Source organism: Oryzias melastigma, linkage group LG20 (assembly GCF_002922805.2).
Source record: "Oryzias melastigma strain HK-1 linkage group LG20, ASM292280v2, whole genome shotgun sequence".
NCBI classification, from domain to species: domain Eukaryota; kingdom Metazoa; phylum Chordata; class Actinopteri; order Beloniformes; family Adrianichthyidae; genus Oryzias; species Oryzias melastigma.
The window spans coordinates 9,475,619-9,494,677 of NC_050531.1; the positions used below are offsets into that span (position 1 = coordinate 9,475,619).

At 37.6% G+C, this 19,059-nt stretch overlaps 2 protein-coding genes across 2 annotated transcripts; one reads left to right on the forward strand and one right to left on the reverse strand.

The window, feature by feature from the left end:
• Positions 1–311: 311 nt before the first annotated feature.
• On the reverse strand, positions 312–7,480 carry rnf6 (ring finger protein (C3H2C3 type) 6). The gene is made up of 4 exons (XM_024280613.2): positions 7,363–7,480; positions 5,677–5,832; positions 4,298–4,462; positions 312–4,036 (listed from the first exon to the last, which is right to left on the reverse strand). Exons 2-4 carry the CDS (start codon positions 5,816–5,818, stop codon positions 2,184–2,186), a joined length of 2,160 nt encoding a protein of 719 aa, XP_024136381.2. The 5' UTR covers positions 5,819–5,832; positions 7,363–7,480; the 3' UTR covers positions 312–2,183.
• A 1,577-nt stretch (positions 7,481–9,057) lies between these two features.
• Positions 9,058–17,907, forward strand: cdk8 (cyclin-dependent kinase 8; the record flags this gene model as incomplete). The annotated part of the gene is given in 13 exon segments (XM_024280243.1): positions 9,058–9,237; positions 10,571–10,646; positions 11,839–11,949; positions 12,478–12,618; positions 12,998–13,055; positions 13,134–13,265; positions 13,348–13,491; positions 14,613–14,682; positions 14,832–14,904; positions 14,989–15,086; positions 15,255–15,333; positions 15,476–15,634; positions 16,892–17,907. Coding segments are annotated over 13 exon segments (1,392 nt in total). The 3' UTR covers positions 17,015–17,907.
• Between the last annotated feature and the right edge of the window lie 1,152 nt (positions 17,908–19,059).

Below are 19,059 nucleotides of genomic sequence, written 5' to 3' on the forward strand. Positions count from 1 at the left end.
AAAAAAAAAACGACAAAAAATATTTATTCATCTGATCAACTAAGCCGTAACTCCAACATTTGTTAATTTGAATTGCAAATATAATTAATTTCCTTTTTACAGCTGCAAGATAAAATGTAAACATAGTAATTTAAAATATCAATTTTATCATAGAGTTCACATGCGAATTTATATCATTGTCAGGTATTAAACTTAATTATTTCATTTAATCATTAGCATTTTTATAAAAACATCAAAAGGCTTTGCTTATTGGAGTAACATTTTCAGAATAATTGAAAGTGAAGCAGAGAAAGTCGAAGTCTGACTAATTATGTGTTGGTCATAGCATTTTATTTTACTCTCATTACATTAAAACATTTCACACTTCATATTCCAAAAGACTGACTCCATCTTATTAAATAGGAACAAATAAATATTCACTTCTGTCTGCCGACAACCTCTTTTAAACTCTCTTTCACAGAAGTTTTCTTAGAACAAGGTTTAGAGAACACTTGGCCTGTTTTCCCTTGAAAAACACACACAAAATAACCTCACCATACATACAGGCGCTCACACATTCTCACAAACTATACTGCCTCAATCCTGTCATCATAAAAAGCAAAAATAACAAATGTACTGACGTAAGTAGACCGGTTTATTGTTACTGTTGTGGTGGAAACACGTGCCTGGGTGTTTTCCTCTATTTACTGCCTCTTCCACATTAGTTAAACATTTCCATCGGAAATTGTTAGCTTAACGTTAAAAAAGTGAATGTGTAAAATATGCAAAACTGATACTGGAGGCCTGTTAAAAGTATTTTCGCTAACTGGATAACTGCTGAAACCTTTTTACGCCGCCTGACAAATGTTTACTCAGAAAAATGGCAACAATAGAGAAGAAACAGAGACAAACTTTTACTTTAAGTTGATATGACAACTAGAAAATGCATGTAAACAGTAACTAACAGCATATTGCACAGCTTTTTACCAACAAGTCTGAATCCCTGATTATCACATGCTTGCTGCATTTGTTTTAAATGTAAACTACCATAAGTAATATCATTTCCAAATGTTCTGTCTTCAAAGGATTTGAAATCAACATTCCATTTAGACTTTAGAAGTCAGTTTGACTTCTATCCGTGTGATTTGATCACAAGTGGACTATAGAGAAAACAGGTGTAAATTAATGTAGGGCACAAGGCATTTTTAGGTCCAATTCATAGGGATCTAAGATACTCTTGGGCCAACATGTGTGAATGTAAATGTGTCTACCCTGAATGTATGCTGACACTGGGATAATTACTCACTCCTACTGGGTCTGGACAGATGAGATTATTTTCTGATCAATCTATATATTCCTGTTTCCTTCTGTGTTTTCTTTCACCATTTCCTGTTTGGTAAAAGATAAAAAAAAAAAAATCTAAAAACTAAAGTCAAATTGGTTGCATTTAAAGGAAATGAGAACATGCAAATGTTCTGCTCATTTTAAATACTACTGCAACGAAAGTTAAAAAAAAAAGAAAAAAAATAAGGAAAATAAATCCTTAAAGCAGTGAAACTGCCTTTGGATCACCACGGACATAAAATACCTGTACAGCCGATTAAATGCTTTAAAGAGCAGAAACTGATTATGTAGCTCTTAAAATTCCTAGTATGACAGTTTTAATAAACTGCAAAAGTACTCTTTAAAATTTGTGAGGTTTTAAAATGGTGAAAAGAAAAAAAAAAGGGTGTTTCCTGGTTCCATTCTAGGCAGATGACATAAGTATTGTTGTACTTCAGAGACCTTTAAAGCACCAGTGAGTTATTTACAGCTTGCACTGATTAGGTGGAGTGGTTTGTATAATCCAGCTGTGAAGGGAATGCCACTTACCAGACATGAAAGAATTTGAGTGGGACTATTTAGCAGCAGCTACCGGAGCTTCTCACATTAATTCCACACACTGACGTGTCGACTTTGTTGGTAAACGAAAAAAAAACGCACAAGAAGATGAAAACACGGGTTGCAACAAAGAATCTAAAAAAATAAAGTTTTGTTAATTATTTGCATGTATAGTTTTTTTCCACACTTTTGGTTCAGTCTTGCTCAACACAATAGATATTTTTTCAAAGAAATTTAACAATGAAAAGGCTATGTACATGCAAAGCATTAGGTTTACTTATTTCAGCAAGCCAGCAGAGCTAGGTCAGTCATGAGAAAACAGGTCAGTCGTGATGCACTGCAAGTATAGGCTGCCTGCAGATGGGGCAGGTGTTGTTTTCAGACAGCCAGCGGTCAATGCAGTGGATGTGGAACTCATGGGAGCATGGCAGACGACGCAGCTTGTTGCCCTGGGCGTATTCGTTGATGCAGACACTGCATGCACGACCGATCTCGCCCTCCAGGCTGGCCTGACTGTATGTACGTGTGGATAGATTGTCAATCTGTTCTTTGGTCAGGCCTCTGGGGTGCTCATCGTCTTCGTCATCGTTTAGCAAAAAAAAGTGCGCCAACCTCAAGATGGGCAAGGTGCCATTTTCTACTAGGTTGTTGGTGTCTCTGTTGTTGGGTCGCCCATCGGTGGCGGTCACGACTGCTCCTCCAAGTCTGGCCTGCCCACTCTGGTCATGGTCAACCCCCAGGGGCCCCACTCTCTCCTGAACAATCTCCCTTGTTCCAGCCTGGTTAGGTGCACTTTCATTAGTATACAGATGACCTGTGGTACTATGTGTACCACTAACATCTGTGCGGCTAGGGGCAACATTTTCTGAATCAGCTTCCGTCTCCATCAAGGAGCTGAGCTCCCCAAATCCAGTCATAATCTGACGTAAGATGGAGCGTAGGGCGGTGGAATTGGGTTCTCCCAGGCCCGTCTCGCTGATGCGTCTTAGTGGAATCCGGATAGTGCTAACATAGGTGCGGATCCCGGCCCGCTCAGAGCGAGAGATAGTTCGTCTGAATCCACCGCTGTCACTCTCAAAGGTAACGGTGTTCTCAGCAACTCGTGCGCGGGAGCGGGTTCTGCTTGCGATGCTGTCCCGATCACGGTTTTCACCTGGTCGAATCCTTCTCACCTGAAGGTCTAACATTATAGTGGGGTGTCGTCTCAATGCAGAACCTCCAGCAGCTCCAGAAACCTGTGAATCGTTCTCACGTTCTGCTGCGTCTGCTGACTCCGGCAGAGCAGCGGGTTCTGACGCAGCTTCCCCCGTATCCATCAACACTGAGGTTGTGACAGTACTTGGCTCAACAGTGTGAGTAGCAGAGCCGGTGTGGCCACTGCTGGATGGTGGAGGAGTACTCACGACACGTGTTCTTTGCAAAGGGGAGCGACTTCGTCTTGACACGCGAGGTGAAACCCCACTTCCTGCTGCAGACCTGCGCGCCCGACCCCTTGATCGAGTCCTCCCTCCATCCGATTCCTGTCCCACAACTGAGGCTTGTGACCCAGATGGTGATGGCTGCTCTATGGGACAGTCTAAAGGAGGTGACACGTTGCTATGCCCCTGTTCTACTTCTACATTCAAGAGTTGATGCCTTAAAGGTGTAGTGTGATCTACAGGAAGATTTGAAAAAGTGTTAGGAGTTGCAGGAGGGTGCAAAACGGTCCCCCGTCTTTGAACAGTGACTGGGTTGGCTTCAGGGGGAAGTGCAGAAGGGTTCATTAAAAGTGAAGCACTACTACTACGAGTACGGCGAGTCTGCATCCTTGTACTGATAGCTGGCCAAGACGAGGGATACGGGGCTGGCCTTGATGTGACTGAAGAGCGATGGCTAGTTAAGGAGGAAACTGCATTAGTCGAGGGGGCAGCTGAGGCGGGAGTATTCACTGGCCTCTCAACTGCATCTGCAGTGTCCACTGGGTCATTATGCTCTCCTGGCTCTGGCTGGTCATGGTTTATATTGATCTCCAAGCTGAAACGGAATTCCCCACTGTTGGGGTTGGTCCGGCTGACAGCACGCCACGTTTGGTTGCCACTCTGTCCACTACGAGTGGCGTTACCAGTACGCCTGAAGGTGTTAAGCCACTCCAGCAATGAATCACTATTTGATGTTTCTGCTCCAGCCTCTGTTCCCCCTGGAAACAAATACATATACATGTCTATGTATAATAGAGTTATGTAAAAAACAAAAAAAGAGTAGGCTTAAATGCTTATAGGTAAGAAAGCACCAAATTTAAAAAACAATTTCCTAATATCTACAATTACAGACCTAAAATACAAAACGATTTTGATTACTACATTAAAAAAAAAAAAATGTTTATATCTTAGCTTCAAATTTTTAAAAAGTGAAAACAAGAGCTGTAAACAACTTGCAGCAGTTTTTCCATCTTTCCTACCTGTCCCTCTTCGCTCTGTAGGACCTCTCTGCTCCGCGTCATCACTGACGCTCTGATGCTCCCCAGCATACACTGTCTGTGAGCGCTGCTCGGTGTGGGGTTGAGACGACACGCACTCCTTTGCTCCATCCAGACGCTGGCGAAGCTCCTCTGCAGTCACGTCTCCTGCAAAGCAAACATGGGCAGAAGAATTCCTGAATTAATTTGGTTCATTCATGTCTTGATTCAGTTCAATTTACAATTATCCTCCCCAACACTCACACATTTCCATTTAAAACGCAATCTTGCCAATTTATAAAAGAGTTCCACTTAACTAGTGATAAAACTTTACTATGTTAAAGAATCCAAAACATGTTTTTGCTCTAAAAATAAAGGCAATTATATAAAAAAACAAAGGAAAAGTTAATTTTGTGTCTTATAATGGAAGATCAATTCAAATTCTTTAACACAGGTCATCAAATAATACACAGGCATGAAAGCTGTTTTATACTAAGATCATCAGGAAGACCATCCAAACTCCCATATGCAAATCAAAAAGAACAAAATCATAAATTACAGCATTTCTTTAGGCTTTTTGCCTTTTTTTTGTAGATGGATCGCCATTTCACAATTTTTCTCCCTTGTGAAAACTGCAATCTAAAGCTGAAACTCTTTTCTGCAAAAACTAATTTTAATCATGGTATATAATATTGGAAGGTCTGTCTTTTGACAAAACAAAAGAGATAGGAAAACACATTTATTGTGTAGGGTTAACTCTCTTTTAAAAAATGGTTTTGTGGTAATATTATAACAGCAAACTGTCTTGCAGGAATGCCAGCCTCAATATCCAAACATCATATTCTTCTTTTCTATTAAATTATAATGAGTTTGGTCAAAATTACTATAGCTGAAGCAGTGTGGCAGAAAATGGCAAAATGTAACAAATGGTTAAGAGCCAAGCAGCCATGTTATTGGTTTGGAAAGGGAAAAAGGTCAATTAAAGTCAAGGTGTGGTATTGTTTCAGTCCCACACAAGCCAGTCAAAATGCAACTATGTAGACTAGTAGACAAAAATGCATTTTAACTGTACAAAGAGAAAACTTGAAGCCATTTAACTGTAAAATTGTACACATACTAAAATATCTGCATCATTCATGTCAAGCTAAAACACATACAGTTTATTTGCAAAATATTCAAATAAATTGTTATTTAAAGCCCAATGGCTTATGTTCATAAAAATGTGTCTAAATACAGGAGTTAAAAATAATGTGTTTTACTGAAACATTATGCACAAAGAGTTTAATTAAATCTACTGTCATAAAAATGACAAGACAACAAAAGATCACAGCATGCAACTCAACTGACAACCCAGTCAAAATAATGTGTATGCCAATCCTCACCAGGGGTGCCCAGCAGGTTCCCATCTCTCATTAGACGGTACTCTTCTTCACTCAGTTCATTTATGAAGTGATAATATGCTTCCTCCCGTCGAAGACGCTCTGCCTGCCTCTGCCGTTCATCTCCCCCACCGGGAGGGTCCATAACAAAGAAGAGTGCTGGAAGGCCCGTGGGGAAGGGTGTCAGAGAGATTAATATAGTGAAGCAACATTTCAGTTCACTAAAATCTGGAACATTTATCCTAATGAAGTGAGACATGCTTCCAATCAGTCAACATAAGTGCCTGACATCCAAGAGCCATTCATTTGGACTCTTCTGTTTTATTATGTTTAAAGAAATTAATTATGCGTTACAATTTTACTGTTTTGTGACCATGCCAAGCTGATGGTGATGTTTGTCAATATTTTTAAATTGTCTTTTCTGTGCATAATTGTGCAGTACAAAAACGCTTGTCTCTTAAAAGACCCTCTCCAATGAAGATTGTTTTTTGTGTTTAACGTTCTTTTAGCATTTATCTCCTACTGGAGAGCATATATAAAATAAATTAAGAATAAAACTGTTTCTGAGTATTTTTATTTTCCTCGTCTGAGCTGCCATATGGCTCCAAACTGTATGGCTGCATAGCTCCAATATTCCTCGCCCTTTTTTTGTTTTTTTTTGCTCCACTAATTTAAGCTTGGGGTTGTGAGGGGCAGTAAGCTAGCGGGAGAGAGTGTAAACAAAAGAATGATGGGATATGATTTTAGGGTTACATCCGTGCCACAACTTGGAGGCAAATTTCTGATGAACTCCTGCTGCTCTGAAGAAAATATGACTTAAAAAATGACATGTTTATGAATTTAAGCTACAAATGACATAATCATAATTAAAACCCCATTGGGAACCCTAAATACAAATTTAGTTGGAGAGGGACTTTAATGAATAACAATATTCAAGGTTCTTTACTCATAGCAAAGTTATTTATGGACAAAATAAAGAGAGCCTTTGACTAAGCATTATGGACAGCATGGTAGTGTTCTTTTAAAGGCATTGTGGTATACTTTCTGTTTTAAATGTCCAGCTATCATTTTTTAAAGATATTTTTACTACAAGAGCATAATTCATAATTTTAATATGGGGTTACACATATACATTAATGATAATCAAGAATAATATCCACAAAAGGCCATGTCCTAAACAAGGGAACGTGTTAAAAAACATATTGTTCGGCTGATTTTTTTAACCAATCACCGCCCTTGTTTGGGTTAGTGGCACGTAGAGTAACCAATCACTGTTCGACAGAGGCGGAAAGTGAAACCTACTAAACGGAGAACTACTCCATGTAAACGCAGGACAAGGAAGGAAACACAAAGTCGTAAACAGCACTAAACAATCAAATGATTATGATAAAATACTGGGTATACGTGAACGATAACACCGCAACGAGACTGTTTGTTTTATATTTACTTCAAGACGCTAAAATGTTGATTTGAACAAGCAACGCGTCAACTGCTAACTAGCATGCTAGTGATATAACGTCAGCTATTAGCACTGAAGTCGACAGCCGTTTTAGCTTAGTGGCAAAACCTGAAAACGCACTGAATCACGTTACGACAAGTTCACCGGACATGCACGTATGGTGTCTCTTTAAAGATAAATGGAAAACACGTTAACAAGTAGTGTCAGTAACATTTGTTTCAGAGAAGTACCTGACAAAGCAGCTGTAATATGGAAGGTTCTCTCCGCTTTCCCCTTTCTCTCCGACCAAGATGGGACCAGCGGTGCAACATTACTCCGCTCGCCGGAAACAAAAGTCCTAAACCATTAGTTCCCCCAAAATTACTCTATTTTAAATTTCACTGTTGGTAATTTTGCTCATAATATTATTTTAAAAGACTAAACATTTTTTGTCTAGTTAGTCCCTACACTGTTTACCAGTTGGCGTCCTTTAGCAGTAAACCAAATGCTATTACTTTTTTTTTTTTAAATTAATGTGCAAAGTACAACAGTGGTACAAAGGACTGCCATGCATATATCACAATACACTTAGCAAATTATAGATCAGAAAACTTGAATTTATAGCTTTTTTGCCAAAAGATTAGCAGTATTATACATCTTTGATGATTACAGAGGAAAAGGGTTGCTCTAATATATTTTTTAATATTAAATGCACCAAATGTAATATATAGATTAACTGAAATTTCAATAGTCAAGTATGTGTTCTTTTCATGAAAGCCAAATATGTGTTTAAATTTAATCAGAAATTTTGAAGGATTATTGCAATTTATGATATGCGTGTGTACTTTCCAAACACTTATCCAAATGCTATAATTCTACCAAGCTGATATCTGGGAGTGATTTAATGTGTTTATATTTGGTATTTTTGCTAGTTTACATACTTCAGTTAATGATCAGATTTAATTAAATTTCTATGAATGTAGGGAATTGTAGAACTTGAATTTTTAATTAAACTTTTTCAATAAATGACTGAATTTTGTTGACATTTGCCATGGCCACTCTATCAGAGCTGTCACGTTGAGGTTATAATTCTAATGGTTAGAGTTCTGTCTTCTGTTGTCTATGGGGAAACGGACAATTGGCTTTTGTTTTCCTCACACTGTAATAATCAATCAAATAAAAACTGTATGCACATAGGAAGATATTAGATTATTAGGGAAAAATCAATTGGATGATTAACAACTATATCCAGACTGAGGGTATCAAATTATCTTGTTTACATGAAAAATTATGATTTCTAAGGACATTTTTGGTGCATATGCATGTGGTTTCCTTAATGTTGCATGCCATGTGTGTCTGCTATCTTGAAATAAATATATCTAAAGCAAACACTTAAATAGTTTTTTTTCTGCAAATATACATTTTTAGGATCATCACTACTAAAGATTGCAATTTGTTTAAATGCAAAGATTGAACATTTAAGACGGTATATTTAAAGAAAGCATATTTGACACACCTTCCTCAGCTTTATTTATTTGTCTGTTTACTATCTTACTGATTTATTTATTTATTTGAGTGCAAATTTCCACGTGGTGGTGTGTCTCTGCCATTCTCCTTTCTCTGCTGCAGGGGCTGTCTTTACGACACTTTACGACAATGGCTGGCACGATTACGCCGTGGCTACAGACTGAATTGCGTCTCTTTGGAGAAGATACCGGCTGAGAGAAACGCAGAAACAACAGAAAGGAAATTATAAAATCGGGCCTATTTCAGCACGGAGAATCGCCAAACTCCGCGCATACCCATCAGAAGGTTATTTTTTTACCTGAAAACTCGATGTGGAAGCGGAGCTGAAGGAAGAAAAGGGACCCGCTGGGAAGGCAACTAGCTGAAATACCAAACCGAGCTCGTTGAAGGAGCCTAGTTGCCTCCCTAGCGACGCTTTAAAAAAAAAAGGAAGGAAGGAAATCAGACATTCAGCCTCTGAAGTGGTGAAAAATGGACTATGACTTTAAACTGAAGCTGACCGGTGAACGAGAACGTGTCGAGGACCTGTTTGAGTACGAAGGATGCAAAGTGGGAAGAGGCACCTACGGTCATGTGTACAAGGCGAAGAGAAAAGATGGGTGAGTTGATGACCAACCAACAAGGCCTCCAGCCGCTGAACCCTGCGCCAGCCCCCTCCCGCTCCCAAATACATTTAAATCACTTGATTCCGTTTGCCCCAGCTGGTGGGAGAAGCGTGCAGCAGAATATTAGAACAAAAACAGTAAATAGCAGTGTTAAAGTGCCCACTACTGGATGCTGAGGAAGCTTTGTGTAGCACTAGCTTAAATGAGGATTGGATATTTTCTAATGTGGATGGGAGGCAAATTGAGCAGGAATATATCATTTTGGATGCATGCTTTGTGGTTTTGCGTGTACATAATTAAATTATGTTAGTTAAGGTTGTATCTAATTAAATTTCACTTATTGTGGTTCTTGCCTAGCATAAAAAAACATAAATTTTAATGATTATCAGTGGTTTAGATTTAAATTTATTAGGAGTATGTGTCTTAAATCAGTTTTATATTTTTGTGTAATATATAGATAGGGAATTGAGCTTTAATAATTCTATTTTTTTCTAATACTAAGATTTTTAATTTATTGTGTTAATCCGTTGTATTAGTTAAAGTAACACCCAACCTTTCAAAGTTCAAAGTGGTCCCTGCAACTATTTAGGTCCAAACCTGGATTAAAGCATTCACTATTATTCTAGAATTATCCTAGAATATAAATAACTGAACCACAGAAAATGGCTTTAAAAATATTTAAAGATCTTTGTCCAAAGCAGGTTTTTGTCTAATATTTAGGCAGGAAATTGAACTTCAGTAATAATTATTTTTTAGGAGAAAGCAATTTTCTAGTAACATTGTTTATTCCATTAATCCACTGTATTGTTAAAGCAGCACACGACCTTTCAAAGTTCAACTTTCTAATGCAACTACTTTAGCTTTGTCTGGTCCAAACCTGAGTTAAAGCCTCCACTTCCCATCCCACATAAGGCCCATTATCCTAAAAAAGGACAATCTGGACAACAGAACCACAGAAAGAGGTTTTAAAAGTGCTTAAAGATGTTTGTGTTGCTGTTGTTTATGAGACACCATGGGATTTATAAGATGATTTAGGCCAGGAGGAGGAATGATATTCAAGAGAGAGCCAGTCCCAGTGCTCTGTTTGTCCCTCACCAGCTGCCAGAAACCGCCTGTTTCCTCTCCCCCATTATTGTTTAGAGCCTCAGAGGTGAGCTTGATTACACAAATCTGGAGGTAATGCTGCTCAGCCTCCTCACTGGCTCCCCTTACCAGCTGCCAAGTGTCCCCCCTCCTGCCCTTTATTCTTGTTTTCTGAGCATTCTGGGGGCCTGCTGTCTGGTCTGGCCTGGCGTTGATGTTGTACTGGGTTTTTCTCTGTTCCTAGGAAGGATGATAAAGACTACGCTCTCAAGCAGATAGAAGGCACTGGCATCTCCATGTCAGCCTGCAGAGAGATTGCAGTAAGGGCCTTTGACACTCTGTAGTCAATACATTTGCCATGCCTTGTAGTTAGAATATTTTAATTTCAACCAATCATTAGACTAAACAGAAATTTGTTCAATGCATTTAAGCCAAAACATTATAACAATATAATTGAAATTTACAATGAACATCATAAGCTTTAAATGAGGCAAATTCAAAGATTTAATTGAAAGAAAATCTCAAAATTTATCAAATTTTGGCCATAGTATGACATCTGACCTTATTTGTATCTTTGTTTCTCCTGAATTGCTTTATGACAAGTGATGACACTAAAAGTTTTTTGTATGTTTTTATTTAAATAAAGGTTGGTTCTTTTCCATGAAGAGAAAGAAAATAGATCAGGCTTTGCATAAAATATTGCTTAGCTTGCTCCACCCAATCTCATAAAACTGTGACTTTTAACCTTGCATTTAACAACTAGTTACCCATACATCCCAGAGAAATGAAAGATACAATTACTTAAGTTAAATAGAATCTCTTAAAGATTATTTAGTTGCTGCTTGACAGCTCTGAAAATAAGATTTGTGTTTGAAAATTGAAAGACCAGGTTAGCATTCTTTCACTTTGGTTGTTGACGGAATATTTATGCATCATCCTTGCAGGTCAGGGGCCTGTTGAAGCACTGCAAAAACTGTTCTAGAAGCTCGGAGAACGTTTGACGAATAGATTTTTTTTTTCGATGGGGCCACAGTAATTGCTGAAGATCACCTCAAACATGCAATACTTTCCGCCTGGTAGTTTTATTGTCTGAAATTGCTACCAGAGAGTGCTGGGATTAACAAACGCACGGCTCCTGCCTGCAGTTTGTCACAGCCATGCTGACTCTGACTTTACTCCACAAACAGGCTCACATCTGTCAGACCTATCAGGACATTTTGTGGTTGTCAGGTAAACGAAAGCTTGAAGGTGTTTGGAATATTTTATAACTGCAGTGAATACCTGTGGAGCATTCAAAATGTTTTTTAGAATAGATTTTGTAATGAAATACCAATCTTTCTGACTTGAAAAAGTTTAACAGTAAAGGTTAACACTTTGTAGGTATTTATTTATTGCAACATGTCTCCTCTTTTACGAATACCTGACTTTTATTTTATTTTACGAATTTTTCTTGTCTATATGTTGTTGTCGTTTGTGATTTATGCCACGAAACTGAAAGGTTTTATGTTGCAGCTGCTGCGGGAGCTGAAGCACCCCAATGTCATCTCCCTGCAGAAGGTTTTCCTGTCACACGCGGACCGTAAAGTATGGCTGCTCTTTGACTATGCGGAGCATGATCTCTGGGTAAAATGGAAACACACACTGGAGCTACACAACTCATCAATCACACTACTGCTGTGCGAGCCAATACTATGTGTCTTTGTACTTTCATTTTTTTATACTATACTGTACTAAACATTATGTTACATAAAACACCTTACATGTCAGCACTTTGAACATTTTTCTCTACATGTGTGAACGCGCCCTTTTGATGCTTCACACTTCTGCTAAAAACCAAACACTCCAGTTCTGTGGGTTATAAGGAAGGTGTAAGATTGTGCACCAATTACTATCATGAGGAAAAAGTACTTTGCTTTTTGGTAGTTAAACCCTTTTCCATTTAAGTCAGCAGTTACAACTGGCAGAGAATGTAAGTGAAATACCATTTACTGCCACAGAGCTGCAACACTTGCATTCCCCCCTCCACAGAAGTGGAAACACATGCTTAAACCATATTGCCTGTAGAACACACATGTCAGTGTGTGGACGAGCAGAAAAGAGTCAGTTTTAGTCAAATGTGCTCATTCATGCTGTTTTCTTGTCTTCCCGTAGCACATTATAAAGTTTCACAGAGCATCCAAGGCCAACAAGAAGCCGCTTCAGCTTCCTAGAGGAATGGTGAAGTCTCTGCTTTACCAGATTCTGGATGGCATCCATTACCTCCATGCCAACTGGGTCCTACACAGAGACCTTGTAAGAGAGTCGGGGGTTTGGGAGGGTGAAAGGTTTTTATCAAAAAAGCAACCCAAAAAAAGTTGAAATGAGATAAATGGATAAATGAGTTCTAAACACCTGTTAACACTTTAAATTCTAAATTGTGCTGACTTTCTTGAGTTGATATAGGCTTCCTTTCACATAATCTTTCTCCTTTTGTAATTTGCAAGATTATTATTATCCACAAAAGATGGCACCTGAGCTTAATTTATGAAAAAAAGATGCATCTTGTTATGAAGTTTTAATTTTGTCCACTAGAGGGCAGCAACAAACAATTTGGAATGCATTTACTTTCACACTAAAAGTAAAGTTGCTTTCATACATGTTGCTCAAACTTTTTCCTTTTTTGCCTCTTTAGAAACCTGCTAACATTTTAGTGATGGGGGAAGGGCCTGAGAGAGGCAGAGTAAAGATCGGTACGTATCACTGCACATTTGCAAATTGTCTCTAATGGTTAAGACTTTTAATTAACTAAAAACATGCCTGTATTTCAGCCGATATGGGGTTTGCTCGTCTTTTCAATTCACCGCTGAAGCCTTTAGCCGACCTCGACCCCGTGGTAGTCACTTTCTGGTACAGAGCACCTGAACTGCTGCTGGGGGCTCGGCACTACACCAAAGCCATCGGTGAGACTTAGTGCCAGTCTTTCCTGAAGCTCCGTGATCCCTTTTAGATGAAATAGTGACTCATTTCCCTCGTTTCTGCTAGATATTTGGGCAATTGGCTGCATTTTCGCGGAGCTGCTGACATCCGAACCCATATTCCACTGTCGGCAGGAGGACATCAAGACTAGCAACCCCTACCACCATGACCAACTGGACCGTATCTTTAATGTCATGGGCTTTCCTGCTGGTAATTGCAGTCAGAATTCATAGGAAACAATGAAGGAAAATGAGTCATATTATACCAGCTTGATGCATCTGCTGTTTTGCCTCTTCAGCATAGAAATGCTGGTTCAAACCTTAGTTTTAAATGGTTCATGTATTTGTTTCTGATGTGGCCAGCTTCTGAGTTCAGTAATGCAGTCTGTGGGTTCTGAACGTCCGACTCTGAAATGTAAAACCTTTTAGTTGGACGCCTCGCCTGCATTTGGACCAATAATTTCCAAGAGAATCTGGCCACAGAGAAAAAATACGGCAGTTGAAAATTAATAGCCGGAAGTCCCTCCATCCCGAAGTCACTGGCCGGAAGTCCTTGACTGGAACCCCCCGTTTTAAGCTTTCAACCTTTTTTCCTTTTGACATACCATAACTGCTTACAGCTGATTCACAGAGAAATAACAATATTTCGCTGGCTCTGATCAGCTGATTCACAGAGAAAAAGTGGCTTTTCACCGACTTTCTTCCGAAAGTAAAAGGGTATAGTTATACAAATTTGAACACTTGTTAAAATTGACTTGAAAGTAATAAAATGATTAACATTTTCTGTCCAATTTAAAGCTCATCTTGCACACTAAACTGCTAGACAGTTACAGTTTATTTGCATTTAAAACCTCAAAAGCTGGTAGTTCTGAAAAGTTTTTAAGATACATTTTTTGAAGGGGTTTCCTAAAGTTTAGGAAATTTCCGCAACCGGTGAAAGATACGAAATTTCCACTTCCGGCTAGAGATCGTTTCTGGCGCCATCTTGCATGTGACCAGAGGCCCCTCATAATTTCCACTTCACTTGATCTTCTTATATTTTTTCTTCTTCCCTTCAGTCATTTTTATCTGTGATCATTATGTAAAGCAGAAATCAGATGGAAAGATTGTTATATTTGCAGAAAATCACCAAGTTCTATATTTTAGCTGCATTATTTGACAGTTAACAAAATGTTTTGCAAAATAGTGACCAAAAATCACAACTTTATAGTTATAACATAGAGAATGGGTTGGAAGTTGAAGGGTATAACTACCTTGTAAAAATTTACTGAATATAAAAAGTATTCTTAAAAAGTATATTCTATGAAGTAAACGAAGAATCTCATCTAACAGATAAAGATTGGGAAGACATCAAGAAGATGCCAGAGCACTCCACGCTCATGAAAGACTTTAGGAGGAACACGTGAGTCTTCGAGCAGCTCAATTTATTCCATTTTACTTCAGCAAAAAAAAATAAAAAATAATAATAAAACAAATGCATACGTATCCCAAAAAATGTGTTTTATTTCACTGAAATGCTAGAAATAAAAGTTGTTTTGAATGTAATTGCAGATACACAAACTGCAGCCTTATAAAGTACATGGAAAAACATAAAGTCAAACCAGACAGTAAAGCATTCCACTTGGTGAGTTCAAAGCTTCAGTAATGGAACTTTCTTAACTTTTGGATGTGTTTTTTTTTTTTTAACTGGATGTGTGTTTCACAACAGCTCCAAAAGCTTTTGACCATGGACCCCATCCGTAGAATTACATCTGAGCAGGCAATGCAGGACCCTTACTTTTTCGAGGAACCCTTACCCACATCAGAGTGAGTTACAGGAAACACAAACAGAGTTGATTCCCAGTTTGTCTGTGTTTGTGCGAGCTCTTCACTCAGCTCACACGATCAAGGGACCTTTTGGAAAAGTCTCATCGCTAATTAGATCTGAGTCGGGGGACTAAATGTTTGAAGATGATAGGCCTTTTTTCTCTGCAGTGTGTTTGCAGGATGTCAGATTCCTTATCCCAAGAGGGAATTCCTGACAGAAGAGGAGCCAGAAGACAAAGCAGACAAAGTAAAAATCTGTTATTTACTCTAAATGTTTTTTTTTAATAGCTTTATATCCAGATAAGTAATGGAAACATGTAGGAAAAACAGCAAATGTTGATGTAAAAATTTTAAAAGTGTAATGATTTTTTTGGGGGGGTTTATTTTAGAAAAACCAGCAGCAGCAACAAGGAAACAACCACACAAACGGGGCAGGGCACACGGGCAACCCAGAAAACAGCCACGCACAGGGCCCTCCTCTGAAGAAAGTGCGAGTTGTCCCGCCCACCACTACCTCAGGTGGCCTCATTATCCCCCCAGACTACCAGGTAAATCTGCACCTCTCATGCACCTACCACCACCATGCCTGAGTATTTATGTTCAAATCCAGGTCTTCTGCATTAGTAACCAGGTGTTACTTACTTTACCTGCTGATGGACGTTTTCTCTGAAACTTGAATGTGTTAGATTTTCTTTTGTGCAAACGTGGACACGGCTTCAGTTAAATGGGACAAGTTTCGGATATTAGAAAAGTTTATACTACACAAAACTTATGCTTTTAAAAACACCTGTTGGTTGGTTTATGTTATATAAAATAAAAATCTGTGTTTTCAATCATGCAATCACATAAAAATATTACTTATATATTTACCAAATGTATATATATACATATATAAGTTTTGTTCAAATGTGTGATAAATAAAAAAATAGGAGACCATTAATTAAAACAGTTAATTTATTAGATAATAGAAGTGTTTTTTCCCTTTATAAACTTTCTTGAAATTACACACTTATTTCTCCTGCTGGTATAATTGCACTTGGGGGAGCACTTCAAAAAACTATTTTAAATTGAAGTTGTGACCAGATTAAAGACCCACTCCAGCAAAAATTTTTGTCGTTGTTTTTAATGTGTTTTTTTTTAGCATTTTTCTCATAATGGAGGACTTCTAAAATAATTTAAGATTAAAACTTTCTGAGTATTTCATTATTCAAACTGTTTTGAATCAGGAGCAGGTCATATCTGGCTCAAAGCTGTAATACTGGATATCTCCAATATTGATTGCTATTTTTATTTACTTGTTTATTTTTACTAAATAAAAACAGTGCAGTTTTTTTAGCAGAACAAAAACATAAATATGGCATAATAAGCACAAATGTTAAGTTACATCTGTTGTCCTAAGGCAGGTAAAAGTTTTTTTTTTTCTGCTACGCTAATGTTAGCTTGGGGATGTGAGGAGCTGTAAGCTAACGGGAGAGAGTATAAACAAAGGCAAGCTGGGATTTTAATAGAGGGTAAGTCCTGCCCACATCCTAGAGTTGAATTTCTAATGAGCTGCTTCTGAACTGCAGAAAATATGACCCAAAAAAAAAAAGAGTTTTTCGATTTTGGTTAAAATTTGCATAAAAATAATCAAAACAGCAATGAGAATGATTTCACAAAAGAAAAAAATATATATAGTGGGACTTCAAACATTAACATATGACCAATATATTTTTTTTGTTTTAAGGCATTTTTGTTTTTTTTAGTAAACGCAATACGTGGAACAAAATGCAAAATGTTTCTTTTGTTTTTTTCTACTCCTGTAGCGCCAGAATCAGCATGCTGCCTACCAGAACCCTGGACCAAGCACATCACTGCCCCAAAGCAGCATGGGATACTCCTCTACCTCCCAACAGCCGCCCCAGTACTCCCAACACCCTCGCTACTGAAACCCCCACTTCCAAACAAGCAAACACTTACATACTCACACATATTCCTACACAAGTGTACACATAGCCCTCACCACACCCAGCTGAATGAATGTACTGAGGGACGTGGGGAAGTTCGAGGCGGCAAACCTTCTCACTCATCATCTTGCCTCACAGAGGGCACCTTCTCTGCAGCAGTCTGTTGACCACACACCACAATCCCAGTGTTAGAAACCCAGCATAGAGCAAAGCCTGATCAGTGGAAGACAAGGTGGGAGGATGACAAGAACGAATAAAAGCTTGATTTCCACCTGTTTGCATTACTTGGACGTAATTAATTTAAAGATGACAGCTCGGTTTGAACAGCACATATAAATGTCTCCTCCCTCCTCTGCTTCACTTGATTTTATTTTTTTTTTTTTCTATTTACGCCTGAACTCCAATCATCTTTCCATCAGAACCTGGATGCGACCGAAAGCTGCTATGTGACTGCCAGCGTTGACAGATTCCCAGTCCGTCTGTCCTCCTGTCCGTTTGATTTTTGCTTGTACGGTCCTGTAAGGGCCTCAGCTTAGGACTGAACTGAGCTGCTGTGAATCCTGCTTGGAGGATGTGGAGACGCCACAGCTGTGGTGTCCAGTTTTTTCCAGACAAGACAAAAAAGAAAAAAAAAAGATTTTAGTAGTTTATAATTTAATCCATTTTCATGGTTTTGTTTTGATGGCAAAAGTGGAATAGCAGCTCGCGTGAGCTGAGCACTTTGCTTCTGCCGTACGCAGTGGGGGAGTCTTACAATATGATGACAGAACCAAGCAATCGCATTGAGGATGGCAGATGGAACCTGCATTGTACTGTATTGTATTGAAATATTTTACATGGAGCAAGTATCCTGACAATAAAAATCGAAAAATTCACTTTGTTGATATTTTGACTGTAAATTAAGCATTTGTGTAATGTTGAATTTCTGACAGAATTACGCCTGAAAGTTTGCAGAATAAGCAGTAACCAAAATATTGTTAAATGTATTTGCATCCATCACTCTAGATTATTTGTAAAAAAAAAAAAAAAAAAAACTATAGTGAACTACAAAAAATAGGACAACTACAAAATAGCAAAATGTTAGATAAATAAGTAAAAACAAGCTTAAATAATGTTAAAATAAATGCAATTGAACTGGATAAAAAGGGTACTAAGTTAAACAGCTACAAAATATTAATTTAAAATACTTATTGATAAGATTCTAGTTTGCATGGATTTAAAACCTAGAACTCAAAAATAAACTTTAGGAAATCCTGAAAAATAAATATTTACTCTTTATAACTTTTTTTTAAAGTGAGGATGGTATTCATTTTATCATAAACAAGTCTTTCTAGCGAAAAAAAAATAGAATTATTAAAATACCAACAAATTTGAAGTAACTTTTAAATTACTTCTGGAAATCAACAAAATTCATTAATAAATTTTTTGGGAGGTGGCAAGTTGATTTAAAAAAACAATGCTAAGTTAACAAAGATGGGAATTTAATAGAAAGAAAACTTTTTCTCAATACTTTTTTCTGTAAAAAGACATTTACAGAAAACTAATAAATGGACCAATTAAAACCCACTTTTGCCTATAAGCTGGAAACAAAAATAAAGCATTTCTAATACTAAATGCAAATAATTTATTCCTAATGTGGTTATAATGCAAAAAAGCAGTAACATTTTAACTGTTAAACATTTTGTCATCAAACTTGAAGCGCAAATATATTTTTAAAAACCAAAACTTTTAAAATGACAATATTTTTAGGTACCAGATTAAGCACATATATACTTATCTTGTTTTTGAATTAGTAAAATTTTTGGGAATATCTTTCTCAAAAGTTGTCCTTCTAACCAGGAACAATATAATTAATGACTCATTAATTACTCTTTTTTTTTTTTTTTTTTTGCTTTGAGATTTTCAAAATAAGACCTAGGTCATAGATTTTTTTTTTTGTAACACTGTCTAAACCTAAGGATCTGACCCTTATAAGTGAAATAAATACCAGAAAATATTATGTATGCATAGTTTGCATTATTTTCAAT